The sequence below is a fragment of the Oncorhynchus masou genome, chromosome 20 (genome assembly GCF_036934945.1).
Source record: "Oncorhynchus masou masou isolate Uvic2021 chromosome 20, UVic_Omas_1.1, whole genome shotgun sequence".
NCBI classification, from domain to species: Eukaryota; Metazoa; Chordata; class Actinopteri; order Salmoniformes; family Salmonidae; genus Oncorhynchus; species Oncorhynchus masou.
This window is the reverse complement of record NC_088231.1, coordinates 13,881,402-13,901,960: the sequence shown is the minus strand read 5'-3', so window position 1 is coordinate 13,901,960 and position 20,559 is coordinate 13,881,402. Positions and strand designations below refer to the sequence as shown.

At 46.2% G+C, this 20,559-nt stretch overlaps 1 protein-coding gene across 4 annotated transcripts in view; it reads right to left on the bottom strand.

Annotated features, from left to right (window-relative positions):
* LOC135506995 (lipopolysaccharide-responsive and beige-like anchor protein) overlaps positions 1-20,559 on the bottom strand; it is a 373,235-nt gene that overhangs the window by 269,353 nt on the left and 83,323 nt on the right. For all 4 annotated transcript variants that reach the window (XM_064926445.1, XM_064926448.1, XM_064926447.1 and 1 more), the window contains exons 15-23: positions 20,460-20,539; positions 20,257-20,319; positions 19,228-19,325; positions 18,346-18,438; positions 16,525-16,633; positions 15,430-15,511; positions 12,771-12,894; positions 11,988-12,180; positions 7-1,572 (exon numbers count right to left, since the gene is read on the bottom strand). In XM_064926445.1, coding sequence (XP_064782517.1) covers positions 7-1,572; positions 11,988-12,180; positions 12,771-12,894; positions 15,430-15,511; positions 16,525-16,633; positions 18,346-18,438; positions 19,228-19,325; positions 20,257-20,319; positions 20,460-20,539 — 2,408 coding nt within the window. The remainder of the gene's footprint in view (positions 1-6; positions 1,573-11,987; positions 12,181-12,770; positions 12,895-15,429; positions 15,512-16,524; positions 16,634-18,345; positions 18,439-19,227; positions 19,326-20,256; positions 20,320-20,459; positions 20,540-20,559) is intronic.

Sequence of the window (20,559 nt, the reverse complement as noted above, 5' to 3'; positions counted from 1 at the left end):
ACATACAGGTGTGGAGGTCTCCTTTAGAGCCAGTCTCTCTGTGTCTGAGGCCACACTGGACACATCCAGCCTGGCAATGTGGATCTCTTTGGTCTTGGTGGCAGAGCCAGGGCCCTCTGCTGCACTGTCTTTCCCTGCCTCCATAGCAGTATCAGTGGCTACCTTCGGAGAGGTTTCAGTCCTGCTGCTGGGGGCCTCTGTGGCCCCTAAGGCCTGTGGGGCTTCTGGCTGGACCACCTTGGTGCCGGGGGCCTCTGCTGGTGCTCCAGCCTGTGAGGTGTGAGATTTAGAGACAGCGGCTCCTACTGCTGCTGGTGGTAGTATGGCCTCCAGGGCTGTAGGGCCCGATGTTGTGGACTCTAAAGGCTGCCGTGCTGGCTCCGTGCTGGTGGGGTCGGTGCCTGGTGCAGACGGGTCAAGGTCAATCTCCTCCATTTTAGGGGGTTGTGTCTGACTCTCCTCAGGTACAGAAGCAGGTGGTGTAGCTTGACTTTCCACTGCTGACTTTGTGACCTCGGCAACACTCTCCTCTTCCTTCTCCTTTCCAGTTTTAACCTCCGTCTTGATCTCCTCTGCTTTAACCTCATCCATCTTCTCCTCCTCCTCAACTACAACCTCCTCTGTCTTCACCTCCTCTTCCTCCTTCTCTTCCTCCTCTCCACCAGCGGCGGAGACAAAAGAGGATTCCTCCATGCTGTCGTCGGTGGAGCTGGGTCGGACCTGGTCACTGACTGACTGGACCGCTGACCCCTCCGCCACACTGCCCTCCTGGCAGGCCGAGATGGCAGCAGAGACCTGTTCCTTCGGTTGCTTTGCCAGTTCCGGTTCCTTGGGTTCGTTCAGGGAATCTTCAGACATAAGAACTTTGGAGGCTTTGCAGCTGTGCGTTTCTGACCCCTTCTCTCCATCCGTTTGAGGTCTTACTACTTTGTCGGTATTAGATGTTTTCGCATCGTCGCTTGTTTCTGATTTAGCCACCTTCGCATCTTCAGTTCCTGGCCTGGTCGCTTCGTCTGTTTCAGCTGTGCTCGCTGCTGCAGCTTCATCAGTTTTGTCTGTGGCTGTCTCAGTCTCAGCCTCAACGGTCTTACTGCTGACTTGATCCCCAGTCAGTTTAGCTTCAGTCTCCTGTGGAGTAGCTTCAGCTCTGTCACCAGCACCTCCTCTCTGATCCTCAGAGATCTGATTCTGGACCTGCTGTAGTTCCTCCTCCTCCTCAGCTCTGGCCAGCATGTTGGACACAGTTATGGGTGCTTGACCCCTCTGACTTCTATCTCCTTCTCTCTCTGGAGGGCTGGGGGTGGAGGCAGATGCTGAGGTTGCTGAGGGAGGGGTAGTGTTGGGGGACTCCTGGTTCTGGGGGACCCCCTCTGGGTCAATGGTGAGCTCGATCACGGTGGAGGGGGCAGTCTCCTCCCCCTGATCCCTGTTGGTCCGGAGCTGGCCCAGAATCTCAGAGTCTCGGCTGGCCCCGGAAATGGTCCGGATACCAGCCACATCGCCCTCGGAGCCCAGTCTCTGGTACTGACGGAACATACGGGCCAGGTTCTCCTTGTGCTGCTCAAAGGTCACCTGCAAACATAAACAACAAACAAAGCAAAGCGTTAGCTTCATTTGACAGGCGCCATGTGGGGCCTTACAACAAACTTTAGTCCAGATTTTAGCTACATCGATAATATATTTTTTACATTTTAGTAATTTATCCAAACCGACTTACAGGAGCAATTTGGGTTAAGTGCCTTGCTCAAGGGCACATCGATAGATTTTTCAATTCACCGGCTCGGGGAGTCGAACCAGTGACCTTTCGGGTTACTGGCCCAATGCTCTTAACCACTAGGCTAGCTGCCACCCCCATTGCCTGAGGGTCAGTGACAGAGTATCATCTCGTCACCATCTGGGCGTCAATAGAGGACAATTATCTGCTGTGGCATTTGAGGAAGAGACCATCACCAATCCATGTTATCAGTCATAGATGAGTTAGTAGATACTGTAAAGTGTGTCTGCCAGTTGAACAGCGTCCGTGTGTCATCGGCAAATCACCACTCTTCTAATTTAAAGCTCTGCATTAAATCACTGTGGCTCTGAGGACAGAAAGTCAAAGGGGAGTAAAGAGGGAGAAAATATATCCAAACTAGATCATTTACGCTGCTTTTAACTAAGAACATTTAGAGACCGAGAGAGACGAGAGAGACCGAGAGAGACAGAGAGAGAGAGAGAGAGACAGAGAGAGACAGAGAGAGACAGAGAGAGACAGAGAGAGACAGAGAGAGACAGAGAGAGACCGAGAGAGACAGAGAGAGACAGAGAGAGACAGAGAGAGACAGAGAGACCGAGAGAGACCGAGAGAGACAGAGACCGAGAGAGAGAGACAGAGACCGAGAGAGAGAGACAGAGACCGAGAGAGAGAGACAGAGACCGAGAGAGAGAGACAGAGACCGAGAGAGACAGACAGAGACCGAGAGAGAGAGACAGAGACCGAGAGAGACAGACAGAGACCGAGAGAGACAGACAGAGACCGAGAGAGACAGACAGAGACCGAGAGAGACAGACAGAGACCGAGAGAGACAGACAGAGACCGAGAGAGACAGACAGAGACCGAGAGAGACAGACAGAGACCGAGAGAGACAGACAGAGACCGAGAGAGACAGACAGAGACCGAGAGAGACCGAGAGAGACCGAGAGAGACCGAGAGAGACCGAGAGAGACAGAGAGAGACAGAGAGAGACAGAGACCGAGAGAGACCGAGAGAGACAGAGAGAGACAGAGAGAGACAGAGAGAGACAGAGAGAGACAGAGAGAGACAGAGACCGAGAGAGACCGAGAGAGACCGAGAGAGAGAGAGAGACAGAGACCGAGAGAGAGAGACAGAGACCGAGAGAGAGAGACAGAGACCGAGAGAGACAGACAGAGACCGAGAGAGACAGACAGAGACCGAGAGAGACAGACAGAGACCGAGAGAGACAGACAGAGACCGAGAGAGACAGACAGAGACCGAGAGAGACAGACAGAGACCGAGAGAGACAGACAGAGACCGAGAGAGAGAGACAGAGACCGAGAGAGACAGACAGAGACCGAGAGAGACAGACAGAGACAGACAGAGACCGAGAGAGACAGAGAGAGACAGAGAGAGACAGAGAGAGACAGAGAGAGACAGAGAGAGAGACAGAGAGAGACAGAGAGAGACAGAGAGCGAGAGAGACAGACAGAGACCGAGAGAGAGACAGACAGAGACCGAGAGAGACAGACAGAGACCGAGAGAGACAGACAGAGACCGAGAGAGACAGACAGAGACCGAGAGAGACAGACAGAGACCGAGAGAGACAGACAGAGACCGAGAGAGACAGACAGAGACAGAGACCAGAGACAGAGACAGAGAGAGACAGAGAGAGACAGAGAGAGACAGAGAGACAGAGAGACAGAGACCGAGAGAGACAGAGACCGAGAGAGACAGAGACCAGAGAGAGACAGAGAGACAGAGACGAGAGAGACAGAGAGACAGAGACCGAGAGAGACAGAGACCGAGAGAGACAGAGACCGAGAGAGGAGAGACCGAGAGAGACAGAGACAGAGACAGAGACCGAGAGAGACAGACAGAGACCGAGAGAGACAGACAGAGACCGAGAGAGACAGACAGAGACCGAGAGAGACAGACAGAGACAGAGAGAGACAGACAGAGACCGAGAGAGACAGACAGAGACAGAGAGAGACAGAGAGAGACAGAGAGAGACAGAGAGAGACAGAGAGAGACAGAGAGAGACAGAGAGAGACAGAGACCGAGAGAGACAGAGACCGAGAGAGACAGAGACCGAGAGAGACAGAGAGAGACAGAGACCGAGAGAGACAGAGAGAGACAGAGACCGAGAGAGACAGAGACCGAGAGAGACAGAGACCGAGAGAGACAGAGACCGAGAGAGACAGAGACCGAGAGAGACAGAGACCGAGAGAGACAGACAGAGACCGAGAGAGACAGACAGAGACCGAGAGAGACAGACAGAGACCGAGAGAGACAGACAGAGACCGAGAGAGACAGACAGAGACCGAGAGAGACAGACAGAGACAGAGAGAGACCGAGAGAGACCGAGAGAGACCGAGAGAGACCGAGAGAGACCGAGAGAGACAGAGAGAGACAGAGAGAGACAGAGAGAGACAGAGAGAGACAGAGAGAGACAGAGAGAGACAGAGAGAGACAGAGACAGAGACCGAGAGAGACAGAGAGAGACAGAGACCGAGAGAGACAGAGACCGAGAGAGACAGAGACCGAGAGAGACCGAGAGAGACAGAGACCGAGAGAGACAGAGAGAGACAGAGACCGAGAGAGACAGAGAGAGACAGAGACCGAGAGAGACAGAGACCGAGAGAGACAGAGACCGAGAGAGACAGAGACCGAGAGAGACAGAGACCGAGAGAGACAGAGAGAGACCGAGAGAGACAGAGAGAGACAGAGAGAGACAGAGAGAGACAGAGACCGAGAGAGACCGAGAGAGACAGAGAGAGACAGAGACCGAGAGAGACAGATACCGAGAGAGACAGAGAGAGACAGAGACCGAGAGAGACAGAGAGAGACAGAGACCGAGAGAGACAGAGACCGAGAGAGACAGAGACCGAGAGAGACAGAGACCGAGAGAGACAGAGACCGAGAGAGACAGAGACCGAGAGAGACAGAGACCGAGAGAGACAGAGACCGAGAGAGACAGAGACCGAGAGAGGCCGAGAGAGACAGAGGCCGAGGGAGAGAGGCCGAGAGAGACAGAGGCCGAGAGAGACAGAGAGAGACAGAGGCCGAGAGAGACAGAGAGAGACAGAGGCCGAGAGAGACAGAGGCCGAGAGAGACAGAGGCCGAGAGAGACAGAGGCCGAGAGAGACAGAGGCCGAGAGAGACAGAGGCCGAGAGAGACAGAGGCCGAGAGAGACAGAGGCCGAGAGAGACAGAGGCCGAGAGAGACAGAGGCCGAGAGAGACAGAGGCCGAGAGAGACAGAGACCGAGAGAGACAGAGACCGAGAGAGACCGAGACCGAGAGAGACCGAGACCGAGAGAGACAGAGACCGAAAGAGACCGAGAGAGACAGAGACAGAGAGAGACCGAGACCGAGAGAGACCGAGAGAGACAGAGACCGAGAGAGACCGAGAGAGACAGAGACCGAGAGAGACCGAGAGAGACAGAGACCGAGAGAGACCGAGAGAGACAGAGACCGAGAGAGACCGAGAGAGACAGAGACCGAGAGAGACCGAGAGAGACGAGAGAGACCGAGAGAGACCGAGAGAGACAGAGACCGAGAGAGACAGAGACCGAGAGAGACAGAGAGAGACCGAGAGAGACCGAGAGAGACCGAGAGAGACAGAGACCGAGAGAGACAGAGACCGAGAGAGATAGAGAGAGACAGAGGCCGAGAGAGACAGAGAGAGACAGAGGCCGAGAGAGACAGAGGCCGAGAGAGACAGAGGCCGAGAGAGAGAGAGACCGAGAGAGACAGAGACCGAGAGAGACAGAGACCGAGAGAGACCGAGACCGAGAGAGACCGAGACCGAGAGAGACCGAGACCGAGAGAGACCGACCGAGAGAGACCGAGACCGAGAGAGACCGAGACCGAGAGAGACCGAGAGAGACAGAGACCGAGACCGAGAGAGACAGAGACCGAGAGAGACAGAGACCGAGAGAGACAGAGCCCGAGAGAGACAGAGAGAGACAGAGACCGAGAGAGACAGAGACCGAGACCGAGAGAGACAGAGAGAGACAGAGACCGAGACCGAGAGAGACAGAGACCGAGAGAGACCGAGACAGACCGAGAGAGACCGAGAGAGACAGAGACCGAGAGACCGAGAGACACAGAGACACAGAGACACAGAGACACAGAGACACAGAGACACAGAGACACAGAGACACAGAGACACAGACACACAGAGACACAGACACACAGACACACAGACACACAGACACACAGACACACAGACACACAGACAGAGAGAGTATTTGTAATTAATTAGGCGTTAGTCATTAATGTTCTAAATTAGATGGCTACAAGGCTGGTCATTAATCTTCTGGTACTGGGTTGGCTGTGATTGTTAATCCATATCTGTTTTCTCAGAGGAGAAAAGAGGCCTTTCTAAACGCACCGATAGTAACGGAATTCTCTCTCCGGTTTAATGATCACAGTCTAGTGACTCAGCCTTCTCCTCCCTCCTCACCGATAGTAACTGAATTCTCTCTCCGGTTTAACGATCACAGTCTAGTGACTCAGCCTTCTCCTCCCTCCTCACCGATAGTAACGGCCTTCTCTCTCCGGTTTAACGATCACAGTCTAGTGACAGCCTTCTCCTCCCTCCTCACCGATAGTAACGGAATTCTCTCTCCGGTTTAACGATCACAGTCTAGTGACTCAGCCTTCTCCTCCCTCCTCACCGATAGTAACGGCCTTCTCTCTCCGGTTTAACGATCACAGTCTAGTGACTCAGCCTTCTCCTCCCTCCTCACCGATAGTAACGGCCTTCTCTCTCAGGTTTAACGATCACAGTCTAGTGACAGCCTTCTCCTCCCTCCTCACCGATAGTAACGGAATTCTCTCTCTGGTTTAACGATCACAGTCTAGTGACTTAGCCTTCTCCCTCCTCACCGATAGTAACGGAATTCTCTCTCAGGTTTAACGATCACAGTCTAGTGACTTAGCCTTCTCCTCCCTCCTCACCGATAGTAACGGAATTCTCTCTCAGGTTTAACGATCACAGTCTAGTGACTTAGCCTTCTCCTCCCTCCTCACCGATAGTAACGGCCTTCTCTCTCCGGTTTAACGATCACTCTAGTGACTTAGCCTTCTCCCCCCCTCCCCATTAGTTTCTGCTTCATTTGACATTTAGCATTTTTTACCAATTAAAAACATGCTGCATTGCATTCAACGTAGAGCAGTATGACCATATGGAAACAACACTGGAGGGGTTAGTCAGTGGAATAACGTCACACTGCGATGCAGTACATTAAAATGATGCATGTTGGCCTTAAATGGGTTTCTATAAAGATTGAATTACCATTAGAATGGGAGTACTGTACTGTATTTAAAACAGTGGTTAGCATAGAGCTACGATAAGAGACCAGCAGCACTGGGTGGCCAAGGCATCAGTTTAGCCAATCTGGTCTAATTTAATTCTAGTCCACGTCTTGGTTAAGGGTATGGAACATTTTTATGGTAGTGTAGGAAAACAGTGCAGGCTATTCTAACCTGACAGCTATTAGCTGGACGCGCTGTCATTAGACAAATCATACAACGCTGCAAATTGACCTTACAAACAGCATTTTAAACAAAAATAAATGACAACCTGAAAAAAAACATAAGTTATCAAATTTCAATATCCCTCTAAACACCCCACCTGTAAACAAACTCCAATCTCATTTCAACTCAATATAATACAAACTGACATCACAACGCAGACCAATCTGAAACCTGAATGCAATGCAGGGTTTGGCTGCAGTCCTCCATCCTTCTCTTAGTCCATTTAACAACTGTCCAGAGATCAGTCTGGGCCTCAGACCGCAGGCTGTGTGGTGTGAGGCTGGGTGGCTCACCACTGGTCCAGGGAGACCCACTATAGCAGATTAGGACCTGGGAGGCCCATTGAGATCAATAGATGGGCGGCGACCACAAAACAAAGAGGAAATGGGGAAAGCCAGCGCGGCTCTAATCCAATTAGCTAAATGCAATTCCTCCCTCCTCCCAAATCAATGTCGTCTGTCTCTGCCTGCCGCAGTCCTGCCTGGACGGAACCCTGGACAGAACTCTTCCTTTCACTGATTCACTCTCTCTTTCTCCTCCCTCGCCCACTTTCTTTTTCTTGTTCTCCCTTTCTCTCTCTCCTTTCCTAGATCCTTTTCCCCTGATCATGTGAAGCAGGAATCCGAGCAGAGCACTGACTGGTGATGTCTTCGGGAACCAGAAGGGCGTCCATTAAGACCACATGGTTAAGGACAGCCAGACAGTTACATTGTCCTCCTATAGCTCACACAGTTGTGTTCCCAAGCTATGGGACAGAGTACACAGGTGGGCCAGGTAATATGTAGATATCCCAATAACTCCCACTGCTCAGCCTCTGCACTGTGGAACTTCTATACAATACACACTAAACCTACAGTTTACCCTATGAGAAGTCCTGTAGACCATATTGTGTGTGTGTGTGTGTGTGTGTGTGTGTGTGTGTGCGTAGCCCTGGTCAATGTTCTCCATGTCCTGTACTTCCCTCTCCTTTGTGGAGTTGTCGATGTGTCCATCTCTGCATTAAGGCTGAACAATAGAGAGAGTCTAGAGGCTACATCTCAACATGTTGAGTCTCAATACTGGGAGGCTTTGTACTGTGGATCCATACTCCCTTGTGTCTTGTGAACTGCTGCTAGTAGAGAACTAGCGTCCACATTAGAGTAAACACACAGTTTGTAATGTGTACAAGCGGCTATTGATCTAATAAAAGGCTACAAATAGACATGATTCAAACAGGGCGATATCTGAAAGCCTCATCTGGCTTCTTCTGCTTCACAAGCACTCCTGCACTAATGTCTCTTCACCTGGTAATGTCTGATGCCATCATTTCCACAAGCTGGATGCTACAGAGAAGCTGACTGTTGACGCTAGAAGGATACGAAGTCCTTCACACACTGATGACTGATTTAGAAATCTTCCTCAAATCCAACTCATTTGTGTGCAGAGCTGGGAGAAAGGCATCGTGTGTGTGTGTGTGTGTGTGTGTGTGTGTGTGTGTGTGTGTGGTGTCAGCAGGCCCACCTGCAGAAACATCTGCCGGTCTGCTCACACTGCAGCACAAAGCCTGCTGCTGCTCTGGCTCAGATAAAGGACACACACATTTGTGTACACACATGGCGCGCGCACACACACTAACATATTTGTTCCTTCATACAGAAAGGTGTGCATTCATCATACTTTTCATACACATGTGCACTCACCCCACACAACCAACAGTTACACACAGGCGTGACCTTTGACTGCACACACACACACACACACAGGATCTGCCAGACGGTCATACATGTCCAATTGCAACTAAAGTCACCCAGCAGGTCCCAGTGGTCCAATCACATCATTTCATATTATCCCAGGTGACCAATCAGGAGTCTGCAGCAGACTACAGGGAGATCTGGAAGCCACCTGAACTGGTGTCATCTAGACTAGTGCTGCTTTAGCTCAGTCTGGGCAGGCAAGGAAAGATGGAAGTGATTTCTGAAAATCTCCCTCTATCGCCCCCATGTTAAATATACTGTAGTACAGTTCATGTACCCCACTACTGTAAATACTGATGCAGGATGAAAACCCGGTCTTCTCCACCACTGACGTATACAGGTTTGGTCATTATGATTAAAAAGAGGCTCGAAGTGAAATGTCTCGTATCACCTTATTTCACCAGAATTATAGATTTGAAAAGCAGCATTACATCAGAGAGAGGTGATTTCACTGTAATAATATAAGTGATACATCAGTGAAACGGGATTCAGTGTATAATAACAACGTAATTTTGGTGGGAAATGTATAAATTAATTCATTCAATTTTCATAAAAATTCACATTAGAAACAAAGGCCCTTCTTTTTAATTGCGTAATGTATACAATGTGTTCCAAACTGCATATAAATAATGAAATGGATAGAGGCCTAGATGCATAGCAGAAGGTGTGTGTATACAGTATGTAGATACTTCTGAATGTGTGTCTGTATCTATCAGAATGCTCCCGGTGGGCTGGTTAAATTGATGAGGCCTTGTTTCTCTGATTGTTGAGGTGCAGCTCAGGATGAATATTCAATGTGTTCAGGCTTTCTAGAAACCTCAGAGCGAAGGAGGAGACAATATGTGTGGGTAGAGGGAGAGAGTGGTAGACACACACACACACACACACACACACACACACTGCAGCCGTGGGAGGAGAGCAACAGTGACAAACAGCTCTGGTGCTACAGAGGTGGCAGGAAATCTATCAAACCGGACAATAAAATTGCAATTGAGTTTCTCCAGGTTTTTTTTTATAGCAAATGCATGTATCTGGATGGCTAGTGCCCGCCGCACCTACCCAATTCAAAGCCTGCATGGGACCCTCTGTGTGTGTGTGTGTGTGTGTGTGGTGCTGTTTTTAGATTAGTGCTGGGGCACTGTAAACAGAGCTAAGCAGCAAGAGCATTAATCTTGTGCAATTATGGGAAAAGGGCAATTACCATCTGTCCAGTACTGAAGAGAATGATCAACTCCTTTACTCAGGCACACACGTTTCTGCACAGCGGCTGGTATGGCAGTGTCGTAAAGTGGAACTACAGAGCAGCGTGTGATTGTGGCCATGTGCAACGTGCTACAGCAATAAGCTCGAGGCGACACACAACCCTAAACACACTAGGTGTTATTTACAAATAAACAGTCACTTTGGGTTGATTTTGTACCGCACAGGACTGATGTCAATTGGACAAGCCTATGACTTTTAACATGTGTCTTCGCATCCGCTCCCAGCTAATTTAAAAGTGTAATGTTTCTGCAAAACTATTCTTTAATATACAATATATCAATAAATGTGAAGAATCATTCATGGTGTGCTTTTATGGAAAAAATGAAATTTCTTAAAGGTCTCATTAATAAATGCTTGATTTGATTTGATGATTTGATTTGTATTTACTGTTGGTCTACAGTGTAGAAAGCAATAATCGTGATTTGATGTTTAAGCTTGTGTAAAACTCTGAAGTGAAATAGTCCTTATCATTTGTCTATGAACAGCTTTAGTACAAAATTACATCACAAAAAGGAAATTACTGAAAAATGCCTGTCACGATATGACTTAAAGTCCCAAAGGCAAAAATGCAGAAACGTCAGCAGAACCATTTGGAACAGTGATGTCACTTTGTAGCTTTCTTTGATTGTTTTTTTTCCACGTCTCCACAACTACATATTTACTCAGCACTGTCCTTACCAATTATATGAGAAATCCTTCAGTCAGATATGATACTAGAGACACAGTTATTTTTTCGAATACAACCTTTAGGTTGGGTACACACGGACAGGCTTGAGGTTTTGGTCTCGCAAATACTGTGCAACCAAGCCAACCAACTTCAGTCCTCAGGAGAGAGAAAGAGCCAAATGGTGTAACTGTGCCCCCTAGTGGCCTTTATCCATCACTACATCCTCAGAACTCCATAGACATCCACCTCAAAACAAAAAAAGCCTAGTTTCCCTCAACCAACCTTCAATCTGCCAAGCTTTATAAACCACCCACACCACAATCCGACACCGACCAAATTACTTCACTGCCTTGGAACCTGGCTCTGTAATCCAATATCAACAATTCATTTTTAAAACAGCCTTTTTTTTAAATTGAGTTGCTGAAATAAGAAGAGCCGGTAGTTTATGTTTAACTAGAGTGGGAAACTCAATACATAAATAAATGACTAGAAGGGATGGAAGAGGAAAAAGAACGGATTCCATTAAGCCAGCACACTGCCGTTTTCACATCATAATCAGCACAAGATATCCACCAGGCTGGATCTGACGGGCACCGAGAGAGAGGCACTACTCTGTTAGTCAGTCACTATTAATCTATGAGTGGGTCATTGAGGATAGGAGGGATCTTTGGACATTTCCTCTGAGACTGTTATTATGTCAGGATCCAACTTAAAACAAGGAAGCCCCTGACTGGTTGTATAGAGAGTTGAGATAGATCTTGACGTCTGAGCGCCCTGGAGAAGCTGAGGTAGGAGAAAGGGCAGCGAGGTGAGTGGAGTCTAATTTCAGTGTTAAAGAAAGAGAGAAAGTAAGAGGAGAGTGAATGAGAGCGGGGAATGTGTGTGTTCACAAAATAATGAAAAGGAAAAATGACGTAGTTAAAAAGAGAAGAGAGAACAAATAGATTGGAAGAGAAAGAGTCGACAATCCACAGAGACGTATAGAAGCCTATCCAGAAGCCCTGTATCTCTCCGTGAGATAGAGTTTGGTTGACCGTCTGACGGGGTTAATGAGCTCTCTGACCTTGGAGTGGGTGATGGACAGGGTGTCCACCCACACGCGCCAGCCGCCCCACTCGTACTTGATGGCGTGGTAGAGCAGGATGCGGAAGATGGCGTACACCATCTCAGTGACCTTCTGCTCCTCGCTGCTCTTGGGGTTGATGAAGCACAGAGAGAGCATCCAATCCTGCCACACCGAGCACTGCAGGAGGCTCCTGATAGACACACACAAACACACACACAGATATGAGCGCTGCGAAGGAACAATATTGCATGTGCGTGCATACACACAAACATAACTCAAACATTTGAAAACAATTCTACATACACAGCACACTCACGTAGCGTACAGATACACAATATCACACATCTTCAAAACATCCTGTACTCTGAGCATATGAAGGACAAAGATTGTTGGCCTCCCTGCAGTAAAGCCCCAGCACGGCGCCAGCATGAGGAACTGGGAGATGTAATCGGACAGGGGATGTATGCCAGGAAAACATGTACTGAACTCAACCAGAGGGCTGTATTGAAGTGATATTGGTGCCGACCTGGGTTCAAATAGTATTTGTTTCCTTTCAAATACTCCCTAGAGTGGATTGATTGCGCTTGATTGAGGTTGCCTGGCGCAACTGAACCAATGGAATAGTCGCAAAACTGCAAATCTCCGCCCACCTGGCACTCCAGGCGGGTTCAAGCAAACCCTCAAAGTATTTGAATGATTTCAAATTCTATTTGAACCCAGTTCTTGTTTAGTTGTAGCACATTGCAAAGTAGTCCAATCCAGGGCTGAGTCGTTCCTTACCTCCTGTTATCTTTGCTGTTATTGAACAGTTTGATCATGTCTGACAGGAAGACCCTGCGCACCTCCATGCTCTCTGGGGAGAGGGGAGAGTTCTTCAGCAGGGCAGCGATCACCTTCAGGACCTCTGTCAAAACACAGGAAAACACGTGCTGTTAATGCCCCGTTGCGGTGTGTGACACGGTTTAGTACACACAGACGCACTACTTTCCCTGCAGGGTTACTGACTCGGGTCATACAGAACAGACGGTCAGCGGAGGAATGCAGAGAACAGACTGTTGTCTGTCGTAGTATAATATCTTCATTACAATAAGGACTTTTTAATACTGATTCACCAAATAAGAAGTGATAAAGCAAGAGACAGAATCTGAGAATTAATTTAAATAAATGAATCAATTTAAATAAATTCTGATTGTTTTGAAAGTAGTATGAACATTGTGACATGCTACAATACTGATTTTAAAACATTTGAAAAATATCACAATATTGATACTGAATAATACCATCTTACTCCCTATGAGTGATTCAAATTATGTATTCTAAATAGCAAAAATAATAAGGGATTTTTGAAATGAACACACTTTCCATGAAACAAATCAATTGCAGAGGGAGTAAGAGTCAGACCACAATTCAACAACACAATCAGACAATTCATCTCAACATGTGTGAATCATTGTGTCACAAGCCATCTTGATTTGACTGTCAGCAGACACCTCAACATCTATGTGGTGGAAACGATCAAACAAAGTTTGCTATTGTTTCAACTCAGAGTGTGTGTGTGTGTGTGTGTGTGTGTGTGTGTGTGTGTGTGTGTGTGTGTGTGTGTGTGTGTGTGTTTGTTTGTGTACCACGCCTGCCAAAGTCCTATGCAGGCTTCCTGGAACCCTTTCTTTGGTTAACCTAAAGAGACTGGCTGTTTAGATGAATTCTATAGACTATGTCAGTGTCCATTTAGCTTGAGTCAGGAGGGGGGGGGTCATGATTTCACTTTGTCGTCTTGGACCTTGGTGGTAACCGATGGTAACCAACAAGGACCCCTCGCAGCCCAGACGTTTGTTGTTTCTATATGACTTAGTCAATCAAATTATGAATCACTGAACTCTCACTGCCAGAAAATTACCCCTGTATGTTACTGGGGGACGGAGAGATGTGAGTATGGGGTCTTTTCTCCCCCCATTTGGTCTTGGGTTCTTTCCATGGAGTTAATTTAAGGGAAACGGTACTTCCTTAGTTTGTTTGATTCGCTCTGACGTTACTAAAGACTGCAATCAGGCCCATTTTGAGGCTTCAGAGCAGATAACATCAAGAGGAGAAAGCAGGCAGCTACAGTAAAGGAGAAACAGACTCCATGGTGCTCCCATGGCTCAGAACTCCCATAAAGTGTGTTCAGTTCACATGCAAAAAGCACATAGTCTATTTTACGCTGCACACGACTGGCTGCCTTTACCACAATAAAGGGCCTATGCTAATCAATGTGTGACTATGAGATATGTAACACACACACACACACACGGTTAAATTGTACGATTAGAGCAGGGTTAAAGTAAACCTCGGTTGTGATTTCAGCCTGACTCAGTTATTTTGCCCCTCTCCGCCACAGCTGGGGAAGTTGATTCTCCCACATATGAAAAGGTTTTGAGAGCTGGCATGTGAAATTAGAGGTAAGTAATGGTCTGAAAATACTAGACGAGGACAGGATGAGACAAGTACATTGATCAAAGCAATGAGGTTGCAATGAGCTTGTTACGTTGCATCAAACAGAAACGAAGCATGGTCGTTGTCCCTCTTAATGAGTCAAGTATATACAAATATGCCACTGGTAGTAAAGGGAAACAGCTACATCTCTGGGAGTATTACTTTAAATTACTGTATGTGTACATTATCAGAATATTAAAAAGATAAACATAAAATAAGAACCCCTTTGCAGAACAGGGTCATAATTCAAACATTTTTTTTATGTTTCTAATTGCCAAGAAAAACTGTAATATGGTCTGTGAGATACATTTTGAACTATAAATTCCTGTTCCTCTACACTCTTATTAAAAACACCACATAATGCAATAGTGTATCAACTTAATGAAATATTAAGTTGTCATGTAAGCTTGTTGCGTCATTTCCCGGATGGATCAAATACCTACTTTTGAAACATGACAGTTGAGTTTCAAAAGTAGGAAAAGGCTTCTGATTAACATTATATAATGCCGCAGGGCCTGGTGTTGATTTCATGAGGTCTTTACCGATGCACTCATTTTATTCAGTTCCACTTCAGCTGTTGAGTGAAAGTCAACTGAATAAAACGGATATTTCACAATAACATTCTTTTTTTAATATACTGTCACAATATCATTTCATTAAAGGTTTTTTTTCTCTCAATAGCTACTCTTTTTTATTATATATAGAAAAAATTTTTTTTTTTATATGGATTTAAAATGTACCAGCTGAATCTTAGAGCCCAACACGACCACTATTAGCCTAATCGTATATGATCACATACCGTTTGAGTAGTATAGTTTTGTAGCCTCAATTTATGCTCCACATTTGTTGGCCAGTATATAACACTGGCAGTGGCCGTAAGGGAGAAGAGGCTCTCTAGGTCTGGTCAAGCATGCAGCGGTAGGTAAAGGTGATTTATTTAGTGGTGGGGTGCCAAGGGGTGACTCACGCGGGTTGACAATCTTCACATTGGAGTCGGGGTCCGGATGCTGTTTATGGATCACTTGAGTGCAGATCTGCTCGGTCAGGATCTACGGAGAAGGAGAGAGAGAAAGAAGAGACACGGGGAGAAAAGAAAAGGAGAAATAGAGGAGAGACGTAAAAACTTTTATGTGAATCTATAGCTCATAGTAACAGCACCACGAAGCACATGAGTTCCACATTGCAATTACACAGTCACACGTATTCAGTTCAACCAGGATCTGCACAGAAAAGGGAGAAATGAGATTTACATAAATACTTTTCTGCATCTATAGCTCATACTAACAGCACCAGGGAAGAGGTACATTGGGCCATATAGAAATCCACATATGTTCGTATGTGTTCACCAAGTCTTTACAGAAGAAATAGGTAACAAGAATCAGTGCCGAATCGAAGAGACGGCAATATCTCACAGTAACAGCAGAGGAGGAATACATGTAATTCCCCCAGTGTCTCCTGACAATCCCATATATTTCTGTGTATCAAAATACATAATTTACAAGGTCAGACACAACCGGTCCATGATTCCTGTGGAGTTTAATATCGTGTGCATTAATGTCCATTAAAAGTCTTGGTATGCCATTATAACATAGATACATTAACACAAATGACCATCATTTGAGTTAAGTTATTACCAATGGGTGATGATAGAACATCATGGTTCAAAACGGACTGCAATGTTTTCAGAAGGGATATGCTATTCAGGTCCAGACAGAAGGAGAATAGCGAGAGCTGACGCAGGCCACAGGAAAACTAGAGTTTAACTACACGTTCTATACAACTCAATCAAACAAACTATAAGTGTTAAATAACTCAGAAAACACACTTCTCATCTAAATAATGTGTTCTCAGAATTCATTCATGTGTAATCAGTGAATGTATAATTGAACTAATACAGTGATGGAAATCATCAGCCAATGCAAATACAAAATGGAGGGCAGTTAGTATTAGCATTTATGGGGGAGGCAAAGAGAAAATTGCTTCGTATGTCAACTACTACATTTTCTTATAGACTCTCCTACACATACACGGCAAGGAAGAGACGAGGGAGGGACTAACTGACCTCGAAGAGCACGTTGTAGGTTGTCATGCTGAACTGGTTGGAGTGGAGCATCAGTCGCTCGTTGAGCAGGGAGAAGAGCCCGTGACCCAGCATGACCTCTGACTTCCTCCTGGAACAAAGGTCAAGGGTCAAACGGTCAGTGAGTATCCATTGACATTTGGTACCAGCACATTGATCCCTGTATCCACACAGTGTACTAGTGTATCGTGTTGCACTTAATTACATGCAAAAAATTTTACTTGACAGTTAACTATAAATTCACAAAAGCATTACTTGGCACCATTGTATGGTATAGCAAGCAATGTTTCCAAAATGTTGGGCAGTACATATTCCATTTTGGGCTGTCGGTCAAGGACTGGTTGAGGACAGACAAGGAAAATTCCCGAAGCCATAGGGTGAGTCAGGGACTGTGAATGTTTGTGAACCGCCGCTTGTGTAAGTTTACCAGTGCATCAGAACACATTTGAACACAGTTGAAAGACATGAAAAAAAGCAACCCTGCAGAGGCCTGTCAGGACCCTTCAAAGACAAGTATCCCTCAGAGCTTTCATCTCTGAGTATCACTCATCTGTACATATTCTGGGATGATAAAGCTAGTATTAGTCAGACAGCAAAGAGTCTGACTGTCTCAGGCCCCCCTTCCAGCATTAGAGAACATCCTCTACACACGCATGCATGCCCACGTCCATTTCTAAGGGCACAAGCACTGTTTATGACAAACTGTTCGGTCACCGCTTGTCGGCAGAGAGAAAATGTTGCAAATTCAAAGAGTATTTCCTGCAATTTGACTTTTTTTTTTTAAATGGGGTGCAGTGCAAATGTTGCAGTTTTAAAGCATGTCCAATGTGTATTCATGTGATATTTCTGTGACTCAAGACATTACAACAACATCTATGGGCTAAAACACCTAGCTAAAAAATGGTAGTTGACATGGGCTAGTTGATCTGGACATTTCTGCCAAGTTATAAATAGCTCTCTAAGGTATGCCAGGGAACGACATGACAAGGAAAACTGATGATGCACTACCCAATTTAGAAATTGAACCTTGTGAAATTCTACTATTCCAACTTTCAAGAGACGGTTGAAAGCTGGACTGTGTTCCCGTAACAACAACAAAAATAATGATTTTTTTTTTGGGGGGGGGGGCACTGGGGCTGAGGCTAGGGTTGAGGATGAGGATGACGCTGGGGATGAGGCTAGGGATGAGGCTGGGGAATATGTACTACCACTGATCAAAAGTTTGGGAGATCAAAAAGGAATCACTAGAATTGGAAATAGAGCCTCAATGAGACCTGCACTGTATTTCATCCTGGGTTGTTGTCTTTCGACTCTGACATCTTAATTGGTCACTAAACCAAAGGAGGCTTACGAGTGGCTAATTTGTTATCTAAAACACTTCTACACAACTAGAGGCAATTTACTCTCCAAAGAGAGAGAAATAGAAAGGGTTTTAATACCAGCTATTCATTTTACTACGGTACGCAGGCTGAACGAGGATTAGATATCGACCTCCACCTGAATGAGACCCTTTTCTCTGTAGATACTCATCTCCATGATGGGATTTGGCTCTTAGAAATATATAACTGAGGTGAGGCCATTCTGAATTGAAACCCCTTTTGGCTGCCTGAAGGTAAATGACTATAGAATAGGAATAATTACATCAATGACTGAGTCTAACTGAGTCCTTTAATCTGGAACAAATATACTTTTAATGTCCACGGCAGAATTATGTGCTTTTATGCGACCAAACGTGCGGACAATTCTTAATAATATCCTACAGACAAGAGTACAAGGTAAGTAACAGCAACACAGAGTTCTTACTTAGCGGGCAAGTGTTTGAGGAAGTAGCCCAAGACTTTGAGTGCCTGAACTCTGATTCCTTCACTGTTTGAAGCCAGCAGCTTGTAAATGGCCCTGTACAGAAACAAAGAAAAACACACGAATAACAAATGTCACATATTTAAGCACATTTAACAGTTTCTCAAATTATAAAACCTAAAAGAGTGTATCAGAACCAAACATTTACAGAATCACATCATGACAGGTTATATCTGCTTTGTGAACCTACTATACAGCTGTACAGGACATCTACTTGGGTCGTACAATAGAGGCGGTTGGAGCCTTTATGAGTGGCGTCAGTCAAACATTGCCAGAAGCCTTTAAAGTGGGCCTATATCAGACACCAGCCCAGACATGCCTGGTTGACACTACATGTAACCCCCTGTGACAGAGAATGCAAACAGGGTGACTAAATAAAGGTGCATAAATCTTGTGCGCCGCCGAATGTCAATAGTCCTGCAGATAAAGGATCAAATGAAGCCAGTAAACCATCTGTATTGGCCTCGGTGTCATCTGGCTTCATGAAACACAAACAGAACCACAAGGGGAAAACATCTGAAATGGCAGCCTAGTCCCTTTATAGCCTCTGGTTAAAAGTAGTGCACTATTACACAGGAAATAGGGTACCGTCTCCGGCACTACAAATGTAACACGGTACCATTTCGACGGCACACACAAAGTAGGCTAACATCACAGCGGTCTTGTTCTCAGAGGCCGCAGGGCCTGTGGAGGAGTGTGCGCCACCCGTTGCCACGGGAGATGACGTTATAGTTACAGTACCGTCATAGAAGTCAAACGACTGGAACGGGCACTCCCATTGGAGCTCTGTGATGGGCGGCGGGTCATTCTATTCCTGAAGCTCACCGTACTCCGTTGCGCTGATCAAAGGCCTGCACCATGGAGCCGTGATGCTCCGACATCAGAGCCACCAGCAGCTGAAGCACATCCATTAGATTGTCGTCCTGGGAAAATAAATACAGTTGTACTGAATTGAATGAATCAGACCAGGGAGGAGGCCCTGTTGTTAGCAATATGATAAATAGTGTGTGTGTGCGCGCTAATGGGCTCGCAATTAGCATCGCCTTTCACTGTGGAGTCATGCAACCCAACGAGAGCTGAATAGTGTGGCGAGTGGGTGTGCTGTTACGCCATGTATCATCATGAAGCAGACACCAAAACACACCCTACTGTACAGACACCCACATGAATGCAGAGTACCCACAAACACAGGAATTGACCATGCAGGTGCAATAATTAATACTGTATATTTTCGCACTAATTATTGATTAATCGGTGACACACAACATCAAAGATCAAACCAGTGCACCGTTTCCATCTTGATTAGTAATGGTCGCTACGGAAACAGATCATTAGTCATTGATAACGAATGTTGACGGAATGAATAACACACGGAAACAAGGGAATTATCTGATGAATGAACAATCCACAGAAGACTGCAGAGCTCCTGAAGGAGAGCAGTTAATCCCCTGGTTCCTGCAGGGATCATTCCTGCTTGTTTTACAGCGCCATCATTTCTCTATGCATCACTGCAGTGTAAACACAGAGGCTTCTGTGAGAGGGAGGGCTTGGTGAAACTTGGCAACAGTTAAAAAGAGCCTGGTCGTTTCCCCGGCCCAGTGTGATTGGTCTGTCTATCTATAGCAGAGAGGAGAGAGGGTCTGGGAGGCCGGAGCTGTTGGCTTAGAGTGCCACCTAGTGGGCAGTTTTATACCTCAAAACTCTAAAGGAGCATCTTGAGTAAGGACGAACAGGAATTACTGGAGAGTGGACACTGCATGGTGCAGCGGCATACTCTTCACAATAAAGTATCTATTGTATAAAAGTAGTGCACTGTATAGGACATGATATGTTGAAGGATCTTTTAGTTGTAACCTCATGCATGGTGAGCAGGTAGTTGAGAATACTCTGAAGCTCATCTTCCTTCACTCCGTAATCCTGAAAATAGAGAGTGCAAAATATAAATCTAACTCTTCACCGATCATAGTTATTGTAGATTAACATTAGGTGTAAAAAGCCAAATATATATATATATTATTTTTAATATCATACGAGATTGTCATTACATACACACTAACCTTCATTATGAGTTGTTTCACAAACAGCAGCAGAAAAGCTCTGAGAGAGTGGATCTCCTTCTGATTGGGTCTCGGACCGTCTACACACACAGACACACAC